Consider the following 12,191-nt stretch of genomic DNA (forward strand, 5'->3'; position numbering starts at 1 on the left):
AAGAAAAAAAGATAACGCTGACTGTGTTTTAGCATAAACATAATCACTCCTTTATACGGTGGATTTATAATGTGTGTATGCCAACGCTGCATAAAATTAGTCATTTGCTAGTACTCGTATAGGGTACAGTGTCAAACTCTAGGCCCGAGGGCCAGATCCGACCTCCCACGTCCTTTTAAGTGGCCCGTGAAGCAAATCAGGTGTGTCGACTACCATGATCCTTGCTAAAATCTGTACCGAAACATTGACTGTATTCGGTTTGACTGTCGTCATGGCCCTCCGAGGGAGCACGTAACTCCCAAACGGCCCGCGACAAAAATTACTTTGTTCCATGAATTCTGGTCATAGAAAATAGAGGAAAATCAATCCATTCCAGCAGCTATCTCGTGCTTGATGCATACCACCGGCGGGTGTTTGAAAAAGGCCTATTGTGTCATTCCATGTTTAGACAATGACTTGACTATTCTTGCGGATCATGTGACTATACAGGTATGTCATTCTTAGACTCATCTACAAACATATACACTTGTTTTACTAAAGGTCCACCTACTGGACTGAAGATGAGCATGAAACAATATCGTTGCAGTTGTTTTTAATATCATCTATTAATAGCTGTCGCAACCATTGAGCTCCTCAATGGAAAATGAGGTTGAATCTCATGATCCTCACACCCTGTGACTTCCTGTGACTTCCAACATTTTACAGTAGGATCCCACCCTGTTCACTGCTGCATTTGTGTCCATTCCAAACGAGTGCAGCGCCGATTCCCCTCATTGGATACAGCCTGCATCTGCATCATTGTTGTGGATTTTTTTTTTCTTTATTTATTGATGTCCACTTACAAAGGACTAGTTGCCGAGATTCAGGCAGGACGTTTTCCGTGAGCTGTGCTGTAGGGCTGCGGCCTCCTCTCAGCAGTAATTGCAACACGGCGCTCTTCCTCCTTCCAAGGCGGTGGAGATGGCTGACCCGGCGGAGTGCAGTATCAAGGTGGTGTGTCGCTTCAGGCCGCTGAATAAATCCGAGGTCGCCCGTGGAGACAAATATATCCCAAAGTTTCAAGGGGAGGACTGTGTGCATATTGCGGTGAGTAGGTGACACTATTCAAACCTCTTTGCTCGTCAGACTTGATATTACTATTTCATCTATCTATCTATCTATCTATCTATCTATCTATCTATCTATCTATCTATCTATCTATCTATCTATCTCAAACAAAGCTGTGGAAAAATTACTACCAACACCCAATATATCTGCCTCATAGTCAAAGGTTCTCTTTTAAAATGTTGGCTTAGCTAGCAAATGTGACTTCTGCCAACAGCTTGCTTGATCTCCACTGATTCGTTTTTGCTCTAATTGATTGCAGCTAAGTATACCCCAATGTCCTTTTAAACCACCTGAAGTGCCCTTAAGTTGGATATTTGACTGTAAGATATTAAAATGATGGTCTTATATCCACGTTGGTGTTCCCCATGGTTCTATTTTAAGCCCCATGCAATCATTTGGTCATGTTACCCTCCCTAAAACAATCAAGTTCACTTACGAAATTACCGTACTGTGCGTGCATTTATTTTCTATAACGACTGTCCTCGTTAACGTCTTGGATGAGCTGGACCCTTTCCTAGCTGACAGTGGACAAGAACTGGGGAAACATGCTGAGCTCTACGCCAGCCAATCATCATGCTACATATGTAACTAAATCCTATGATTAAACCACATTACATGCTGTCTCCCTCCTTTTTACCAATAATTAAAAATGTAAATGCACCGTGAATGCTATCAGTCAGGTTTGGTACCACAGTGTGTCTGAGCTGCTGGCGAAAGCTGAAAGTTTCATCAACAGTACAGTCGATGTGTTGTTATGGGCCACACTTTTGGAATGCTTTGCTTTGGGATATCATATTTGTTGAGTCACTGGCCAGTCTAAATTCCCCCTAGGACACTTTTTATATAAAGAGGCTATTGATTGGTGATTCGAATAACGTATCTATTCTTTAGTTTTCTGTCTCATTTTTTTTTATTTCACTGCTTTTACCTTCATGCGTCTATTTAAAAGTCTGACCCGAATTATTATTTTGCTCACCTGACTCACCTGTGGATGTGTCTGCTCTCATACATCGTGATCTTTTTTTATGTGACATATAAGAAAAAAGCTGACATCCACTGCAACATGTACATGCATGCATGCATGACTATTGTTTACAGGGCAAACCCTACTACTTTGACCGCGTGTTCCAGTCCAATACTACTCAGGTGCAATTCTACAACGCTGTGGCTCAGAAAATTGTCAAAGGTAAGATGACACGCAAAGGTTGTATTGGGATGCATACGCAAAGTACAAGCGTTAACCTCGATAACAAATGGTCTTGATGAGCGAAGATGTCCTTGGGGGCTACAATGGCACGATATTTGCCTACGGACAGACATCCTCTGGTAAAACACACACAATGGAGGTAATGCTCTACACCAAGATGTTTATTTCGGCTGCAACATTGCATACAGACTGTATTGCCTGTTATGTCGCCTGTCTTTCTTTCTTTCAATCTTTCTGCCGAAGGGCAAACTCCACGATGGCGACATGATGGGAATCATTCCCAGGATCGTGGGAGACATCTTTAATTATATTTATTCCATGGATGAGAACCTGGAGTTTCACATCAAAGTAGGTCATCCATTTCATCAAGAATTAAGCTGTTGAACTTTTTGGGTGGATGGGGGATCATATCTCATGAGATGTCGTTTGATTTTTAGGTTTCTTATTTCGAAATATACCTGGACAAAATCAAAGACTTGCTGGATGGTATGAATGACTTATGGCTTATCTGAAGCCTTTTGAGCATTTATTTGGGACCCTTGGGATCCACGTTAGGGTCCATGGACGAGTACACTTTTCTCGTATGACTATTCAGCTCTCGAGTAGAATGACTGCTGCACTACTTGGACAACTTCTGTATGTCCTTCTAATTACCTTCATTTCTTTTTTCACTACGAGTGTCACATTTAGCATGCAATTAAACCCGACTAGTAAATTACTTTGTTGCATTCGTCACTTTACGAGAGCCAAAGAGTGGCACGTGGACCTTAAGTTGTGAGATCAAGGATCAAGAATACATGCTTAAAACAGCTTTCCATATCGTGGTTACCCATTTTTGGCCAAATTCAATGAGTTTGATTGTGCTGTGACATTTTTTTCTTATTCCACAGTAACAAAGACCAACCTTTCGGTCCACGAGGACAAAAATAGGGTGCCCTATGTAAAGGTAAAACGTGTGCAAAATGATTGCCGTGGGAACAAAAGTAATTAAAACATCAAACCTTGTGCCTTTGTACATTGGTGTACTCATATATTTTATATATTGTGCGTATACTGTCCGACAAACGATTTAGTCAAAAACAAACAAACTACTACAAACAAACGCTGTTACTAAACAAACATCTAGTCATGAAACATTAGTAGCTGTATGTTGAGTTACGTTGAGGGGACAGTGCATTGACACTGTTATCCACTTTGCACACTGATTAATTTACATTGCACAAAAAAAAAAAAAACATCATATCAAATATTGACCAAACAGTGAGGGGTGTACACACTTTCATGAGCTACTGTTCACCACACAAAGATCCACTGGTCCTTCCCTATGTAGTAATGTTAATGGGCATTATGCAGTATGTTGTGTAGAATAGATGGAAAGAAAATAAGCATTATAATCATATAAATATTACCGAGAGTGCAGAGTGGCAAAGGGTACAATATATGAATATGAAGTGATACTGCTGGTCCACACTTGACTGTACATCCATATACAGCATTGCTTGGCTGTATCTGTATTCGTCAATACTTGGTGTTCATGATCCTTGATACCAATAAGTGCTTTTCTGTCAAGCCAGCCCTCTAAAGAGGCTCCTCAACACGCCTCCCCCTGCCTTGTGATGTGCGTTTGTCCCCAGGGTTGTACCGAGCGCTTCGTGTGCAGTCCCGACGAAGTCATGGACGCCATTGATGAAGGCAAAAACAACAGAAGCGTGGCTGTCACAAGTGAGTCTGTGTGCCGGGTGCGGTGCTCTTGCCGCTCATGGGTTCGACCTCACCGGGTCTCCTGACTGCTCCTCACCAGATAAGGGATTTTAGTGCAGAACTGCAGTAAAGTAGGCTTGGCTCTTGATGAAGGATGGCTCAAGTCATGTGGTGTTTGTAATTATAGACACCCGGTGAAGAAAAATGAGCAATTTAAGTGCTGTCATCATTTCAGTTGGCAATTGCCATTTTTGTGCTATATCGTTAAATAGCGTTTTCATATTATACACACTTCTGAATGGATCAATCAGGGGTCGGTACCCTCACATTATAATCATGACAACAAAATACCATTGATGTTATTCCCCCGTGCGCGCCTTTGTGCGTTTCTCAGACATGAATGAGCACAGTTCGAGGAGTCACAGCATCTTCCAAATCAACATCAAGCAGGAGCACACTCAGACGGAGCAGAAACTCACCAGCAAACTCTACCTTGTGGATCTGGCTGGGAGTGAAAAAGTAGGAACGTCTTTCTTCTCATCATTCTGTCCCCACGTTATGTGAACTTGAATCCTTTCGTGGAGCTCATTCTGATGGCTTGTTGTGTTGCTTTTCCCAGGTGGGTAAAACTGGAGCGGAGGGTACAGTGCTGGATGAAGCCAAGATGATCAACAAGTCTCTGTCGTCACTCGGAAATGTTATTTCGGCACTGGCTGAGGGCTCAGTAAGACAGTCTTCCAGGTTTTTGTTTTTGTTTTTTTTTAGCTGCAGTTGTGTTCACTGCTCGTGCATCATTTAGCGCAATGTTGATCTCGAGTCATGTTTTGTTTGGGTTGTTTAGCCACTGACGATGCCCCTTTTAACAAATGTGTGTTTACCACCTCCTTTTGGTCAAGTATCCCAGCGATAGCCAAAGAAATTCTTTCTTTCCGAATCTTTGCCCAGAACTATGTGCCATACAGAGACAGTAAAATGACCAGGATCCTGCAGGACTCCCTTGGAGGAAACTGTCGGACCACCATGGTCATCTGCTGTTCACCTTCATCCTTTAATGATGCCGAGACCAGGTCTACTCTGCTGTTTGGACAAAGGTACGCCATTTTATTTGGTTTTCATGCCATTTTTCTTCAACAATTATGCTATCTATATTCGTCCTTTGGCAGCAACTCAATTTCTTTTGTGTTTCGGTATTTCACTGTGAACATACGGCGAGCCTCTCTGTAAGCTCTGCATCGGCGCTGACCTAAAAATGCTCGTTTGTCGCCTTTCTGTGTGACCAGGGCCAAGACCATCAAGAACACCGTGACGCTGAACATGGAGCTGACGGCAGAGCAGTGGAAAAGCAAGTATGAAAAAGAGAAAGAGAAGAACAAGGTGCTGAGAACCAGCGTAACCTGGCTAGAAACGGAAATCAACCGCTGGAGGAAGGGTGAGAAGATTTCAATTTGACTTTGAATTGGACTCGAAGCTATACGACGGTGTGCTACATGCGTGTCTGCTGCTTGTAACAGGAGAGACCGTGCCAGTAGAGGAACAGTTTGACAAGGAAAAGGCTAAGGAGGAGGCCAAGGCTGCAGACGCTGTTCCCAATGATAAGACAGAAGCATCGCCAGCGCCAATCAGCCTTCCTAGTGTCAAACTCACGCCGGCTGAGACGGGACATTACGAAGCGGAGATGGCCAAACTCTATAAGGAGCTGGATGACAAGGTCATTGATTCTCTAAAATTGGAAAGTTATGGATATTAATATACGCTATGCATGTCATGTCACAAATCAGAACCCATGAAATGAAATAAACCAAATTAAACATTTTGAAGTCACGGGCTTTGTAATGGTCCACTCGTCTAAAGATACTTGATTTTTTTTTGGCCAGCAGATGTCTCTTTTGGACACTTTGGTTACAAAATTAGCAGTGATCATCTTGTCCGTTCATCCTTCCAGGACGAAGAGATTAATCAACACTCTCAAATGGTGGAGGCATTTAAGCAGCAAATGTTGGACCAGGAGGAGGTGACCACCCACTCTCGCCTCTTATCAACATCCCTGATTGTCTAACACTGCACAAGCAAACATAAGCAAGCAATGCAAACTTTTTCTTCTCTGCTTCTTGCTTGCGTTAAGCTCCTCGCCTCTTCCCGGCGGGACCATGACAGTTTACAGACAGAGCTGAAACGGCTGTTGACAGAGAATGAAGCTTCCAAGGAAGAGGTGAAGGAGGTGCTGCAGGCCCTGGAAGAGCTTGCTGTGAACTACGACCTCAAAAGCCAGGAGGTGGAGAACAAAACGCAGGAGTTTGAGGCCCTGAGTGAGGAACTGAATGAGAAATCTGTACGTAGTTCATCATCTCTATGGCGACTGTGGAGATAATGACTGAAACGGATCCAATTGCCAGTCTGGTTTTTATGTCCTCGCCAGAGTTCTTTGGCCTCGATTGACTGCGAGCTCCAGAAGCTGAAGGAGATAACCAACCACCAAAAAAAAAGGGTGGCAGAAATGATGTCATCGTTACTAAAGGACCTAACAGAGATAGGCTTGGCGGTGGGCAGCAATGACATTAAGGTAACAAGTAAAGTTGAACTGAATCCAAAATGACAGGGCACCGAGAATGTTTTTTTTTTTTATGTTGCTATTTGCCGACTGGATTTTGATTGAACCCTATGAACCGATCTCCCTCGCAACATGTGGCCAAATATCAAATGTCCTGACCAGAAGAAAAAAAAATGTTTCATTTAAGACTTTTTTTCATTTTTATTACTTCCACATCCTCAACTGACCATTGTTTATATACCAAAAGTAATGTCAGAACAGGAATTGCATGTTTTTTTTTTTTTTTTTTTGCATACATCTGAAAGGTATATATGTGGCCCACCAGCAGCACGAGAGCAGCGGTGTCAAAGACGAGGAGTTCACGATGGTTCGACTTTACATCAGTAAAATGAAGTCGGAGGTAAAAACGCTGGTGAAACGCAACAAACATCTAGAGAGCTCCCAAGCTGACAGCACCCAGAAGATGGAGGGGACTGAGCGGGAGTTAACGGCCTGCCAACTTCGCATTTCTCAGGTAACTCGTCAACCTGTCATCAGTTGTGCTGTGAGGGTTGTCAGTGCCGGGGACATATGCGGCGTTATGACCAATTACTCCCGTTATTCTCATTATTCTTCGTGATAGTTGAGGATCCCGTTGCGACTCAACTGGCTGACATTTTTTTCTGCATTGTGGATTTCAAAGTACTGTCACTTCATTTCTCTGAGTTTGTGTTTACAGTTCTTTTCGTGTGTTGTGTTTTTGCTTGTGCCTGTCTGTGGGCAGTACGAAGCGAAAATAAAATCCCTGACAGACTGTCTTCAGAACGTTGAGCAAAAGAAAAGACAGTTGGAGGAAAATGTGGACTCTCTTAATGAAGAAATAGTCAGGATCAGAGCTCAAGGTGAGCACAACGCGGACTGTATTTAAATGTCTTTGGTCTGTAAAGATATCATTCCATGATTACTTAACTCATATTTTATTTGGCATATTTTTGTAACACTAATCTTGAAGGGGAAGTCAAACATTTTCTTTACATTATGTTCTATAAGCAACTGTGATGTCATTTTCAGTCGTCGACAAGTTGCAAAATGGAAAATAGAAAGTATTATTGAACAAAAATGTTTTGACTTCACTTCCTCTTCAAGTAATGAATCTAAATTTATTTATTTATTTTATTTTTTTTGCTTTTTTTTGTATTTAACTTCTACTCCTTTTTAGAAATACTTTTATGACAGCAAACATTATTTTTATACTTTATTTGGAAAAGCGGATAAGAAAAATTCGATAAGGTAACCAAAAATGTGTATTAAATATATTTTACACAATATTTTTCTTTCCGCCAGAGAGGGTTAATATGGTGGAAAATGAGATCCAGTCCGCCAACGAGGTGAAGGTATGCTTTCACGAAGACCTCCCTGACGACTGTCATATGTGCTCAACTGTGAGGATGAGCCGTTGTATGTTTGATTCTGTCTAGGAAGCCGTGGAGAAGCAGATCCTGTCCCACAGAGAGGCCCACCAAAGACAGATCAGCAACCTGAGAGACGAGCTGGACAGCAAGGAAAAGCTCATTACCGAGCTCCAGGAGTAAGAAAACCACCTTCACTTCTCTCATCTACACCTCGTCTGAACACGATTGAATGCCCCCCCATGCTGAATGCTGCTTGATGATACGCGTGCAGTCAAAACCAGGAGATCATGCTGGAACAGGAGAGGTGGCGAGTTGAGCATGAGAAGCTCAAGGCAGTGGAACAAGAGAAGAGTCGCCAGCTACAAGAGCTCACGTAACGTCTCTCTCCCTCTCTCCATCGTCATCACTGAATTGCTCTTACTTTTGTTTTGATGATATCGTTGATGTTACTCTGATAAGGGAGCTGCAGGACAAACGGGAGCAGACAAAGCAGGACCTGAGGGGACTGGAGGAAACAGTGGTAAGTTATGCTTCGCGGAATTGGACATGGGGGTGACATTTCAGGATGAGCCTAAAATACACTAGAACCTTTGTACAGGAACTTCTTTTGACCTTCTGCAACCTTTGTGTCCAACTGTTCATTGTTTCAAGACTTTTTGTACCATAGCTCCAAGGAGCTAGATGGTCACAATTCACGACAATTTCCAAACATCGTTTTAATCACTTTAATAGCAAACACAAAGTGAAAAGGAAACGTGAAGCAAACAAAATGACTCAGTAATTTTTACAACGGGATAAGATGTGAAACTGCTGACTCAACTTCTAGCCGCCACACATTTTTTACTCTTTCTCTCCTAAAGCCAACGCAGCGGGTTAATTACATGTTTGCTTGCCACGAAATTACAACGATTATATCGACCGTGCTTTTCATCTGCATCAATTAAAGCGCTTTTCTTTTCATCTTTGTCTGAAACAGGGTCGGGAGCTGCAGACGCTTCACAACCTCAGAAGACTTTTTGTCCAAGACTTAGTCATAAAAGTCAAAAAGGTCAGTGGACATAACATAGGGTTTGTTTCACCCATAAAAAATGAAGTATTATTCTAAACTATGATATGGTTACTATAACTGCCTCCACTGTGGTCGTCTGCAACCACATATTTCTCATTTCCTTTCCGATATGATACCAAACCCACATTTTCACCTCTAATGAGACATTGAAGCCCCATATATATTTGTGCTCCTGCATGCCCCAAATATGCTCCATTTAAATTGCACCGTGATGAAAAGTTAATGAATCTGGAGCGCACAACAGAGTTTCTGCTAAGTAGGGCATCAGATTCTTCAAAGGTGGCAGCTGTAAATAGGAACTTGGGCCTTTAGCTCCGATCCATCAACTCTACCGGCTTAGGCTCGATACGACTAACAAAGCCGAGGCAAAGCAAGCTTTCTTGGAAAATAGAGATGATCTTAAATCTGTCATTATTTCACTAAAACTGTTATATCTGTGAAATATAAACCATTTATGTTGATTGTATTGCCACAATTACTGGATGTGGAAAATAAGCCATAAAATATAATTTGTCCAAATTCAATATATTTCATACAGAACTCTCAAGTGAGCGCAGAAGAAAGAGAGGTCAGCGCTGCCCAGAAACGGAAGATCTGCTACCTGGAAAACAACTTGGAGCAACTCACCAAAGCTCACAAACTGGTATGTACATGCGCAAAAAAAAAAAATCAGTGACAACAAAATGTACAAGTTGCAGCAAAGATGACAAAAGAAACAAGAAGAGCTGTCAAACTAGTGTGCCTGTGGCACTTTGTCCTCAAAAGACCCCATGGATTCCAACACCGCCACCATGTTGTCCAAACTCAGTTTTGCAGTGAATTTACTTGAAAGGTTGGACCAACTTGTAACCATATGTCATGAACTAGGAGATTTCCACTAGGCGGACCAAAATGCCCACTAATAGTCCCACCTCGATCGTAATATGGTTTTCTTATTAATATGTGCTCTCGACTCCATGCAGCTGCTACAGGACAATGCTGCCCTCAATTCTGAGATTCCTAAAATGGCAAAGCGCCTGCAGACCACAATTGAACGAATCAAAGCCTTGGAGGATGCTCTGAAGGAGGCCAAAGAGAGCGCCGCACGTGACCGCAAACGCCACGAGGAGGAAGTTGAGCGCATTCGGGAGGCCACCAAGCCCAAAAACATGGCGAGGAGGGGCTCTGCTCAGATAGGTAGGTGGGAGAGAAAATGTTGACTGAACATGGGTCTGAGAAAAACTGTATGTTCAACTGAATATGTCAAACATGACTAATCTTTTCTCTGCATCCAACGCAGCCAAGCCCATTCGACCAGGCCAGCTGCCAGGCGCCTCGCTTTTGAACACCAACGGAAACAGGTCGAACCTCATGCAAAGTTATGGTGGCATCAAGGAAGGGGATGACAGGCAAGAGCGGAATAACATACTTAATTGATTTGTCACTGTAGCCACAACCGTTCTTTGTTTTGTTTTCATTTTTGATTGCCTCGAAATGCAGTCGGTAATGAAAAAGATCCAAAATAATCCCTAGAGAGACGACCTGTGTATTTTTATTCCCTCCTTCATTTGTGTTCTTTCTTATCCCAACAGCTCGTGAAGGTCGGCTCACTGCAAAGCATGAAGATAAAAACCTCGGACACTTCATTCTTTTTCCATCAATGTGTACATACTGTGTTGTCTCTGTACATGCTGGCTGCGGAAGTTACCCTTTCAAACTTCCCCTTCTCTGTACAAACATTCCATCCTTCAAAATCCAACTGCCCTGAGTTGTTTCCACATGCATAATTATCAATAAGGAATTAAACAGTTACCATAACTTTGTCCCATTATAATTGGATTATCCTGTGCATTGTGCTTTCATGAAACATGGGTTATCATAATTTGGAAACAAATGGATGTGGAATACAATTTCCAGAGCCACATTAGCTTGATTAATGTTCATGATAATTACATCTGTGCCTTTTCGGTTTACCACCACTGTCATACAAACACTTCACACAATTCAAAATACTAATTCTCATTGGTGGGCTCTGATCCCTATTTCTACGAAAGAAATAATATATTTACACAGGAATGATGTGGTGTGAGTGTGCATTTATTTCTTAGCCGATGTCAGCTGTCTTCGGGCAGTAGGCTGGGGACACCCTGAACTGGTTGCCACCCAATTGCAGGGCATACATAGACGTGGTTCGGGATGAGACTAGCGAATGACACGTGGCTATTAGTTGGACCTCGTTGTACAGGACAGTAGTTTAATCGTAAGATTTAATTGTAAACTGATGTGTCAAAACTGGTAGTAGTAATTCAAAACAAACGTGACGAGTTATTAACGCCATTCGTGTCCACTGCCAATTGTGCACATCTTGTCATTTTCTTCCTTTCGCCGAAAGGGGGCGCTCTTGCACAAAACAGTCGTGTTTTGTCAAACAAAATGCTGTACTCAGTGCTCGTGTATTCTTTAGTCTTCGCATTTTATGATATTATGCAAATTTGCTACTCAATTGCCTGAGGCCAACTTCGATGCTTTGACTGACTGTTTTCCATGGAGATGTTGCCGTGTTACCGGATCAGTCCGCTGAATCATTCATGATGATCCTGCTTGGATGTGAAACACCCCGTTGTGATTGCCAAACACTGTACAGCCTGACAAGAGGCGTGAGCCTATTTGCATTTGCAGGCAGAGTTTTTATGGAAAGCTATGGAAATTTCCCAAAATAGGAGGAACTCCAATATGGATCGCCTCCATACGATGTAACTAAGATCAGCTAATCACCTGTCATCTGTCAGTGACAAGTATTTGATGCGACCCCAGTGGTACTGAACAAAAACAAGGAGAAAGAACTGGAAAGGTACAGAGCGAACGGTAAAGCTGCAGTGTGCACACTGCACAATGACAGACCCGTGGAAATGTGGAATCGGCAAACCTGCATCCTGGGTTAAATAAAACACGCCAAACTAGTTCCGGAATTCTCCTGAATCTGCTTTCAAAATAAACCGACGTAAACATCAACGCTGGGTAAACAAACGCCAGGTAAGGTGTTTTAATTTGTGTGGTGTTTATGAGCATCTTCTTGCCCACTAGTACTACCTGGACATCAAGGATATTAAATAAATGCTCAAAAGGCTTTTACATTCTTTATCTTCAATAAATACTCATACAGCTATTTACGGGTATCTGTTTTGAGCT

At 42.3% G+C, this 12,191-nt stretch overlaps 1 protein-coding gene across 2 annotated transcripts; it reads left to right on the forward strand.

Annotated features, from left to right (window-relative positions):
• Positions 1-655: 655 nt before the first annotated feature.
• On the forward strand, positions 656-10,820 carry LOC109518073 (kinesin-1 heavy chain-like). 2 transcript variants are annotated; one of them, XM_019873689.1, is made up of 26 exons: positions 656-1,086; positions 2,206-2,293; positions 2,380-2,453; positions 2,558-2,662; positions 2,752-2,800; positions 3,205-3,260; positions 3,949-4,036; positions 4,410-4,534; positions 4,635-4,739; positions 4,961-5,106; positions 5,296-5,444; positions 5,527-5,723; positions 5,958-6,026; positions 6,138-6,344; positions 6,432-6,575; positions 6,889-7,077; positions 7,327-7,444; positions 7,887-7,930; positions 8,021-8,130; positions 8,226-8,327; positions 8,414-8,474; positions 8,931-9,002; positions 9,562-9,666; positions 9,986-10,199; positions 10,303-10,411; positions 10,595-10,820. In XM_019873689.1, the coding sequence occupies exons 1-26, from the start codon at positions 961-963 to the stop codon at positions 10,599-10,601; spliced, it is 2,859 nt and encodes a 952-aa protein (XP_019729248.1). In that variant the 5' UTR covers positions 656-960; the 3' UTR covers positions 10,602-10,820. The 2 variants fall into 2 exon arrangements, with proteins under 2 accessions (XP_019729248.1, XP_019729247.1); XM_019873688.1 differs by having other exon boundaries at positions 657-1,086; positions 7,887-7,936.
• Positions 10,821-12,191: the final 1,371 nt, after the last annotated feature.

The sequence above is a fragment of the Hippocampus comes genome, unplaced genomic scaffold (assembly GCF_001891065.2).
Source record: "Hippocampus comes isolate QL1 unplaced genomic scaffold, H_comes_QL1_v1.1 scaffold126, whole genome shotgun sequence".
Lineage (NCBI taxonomy): Eukaryota > Metazoa > Chordata > Actinopteri > Syngnathiformes > Syngnathidae > Hippocampus > Hippocampus comes.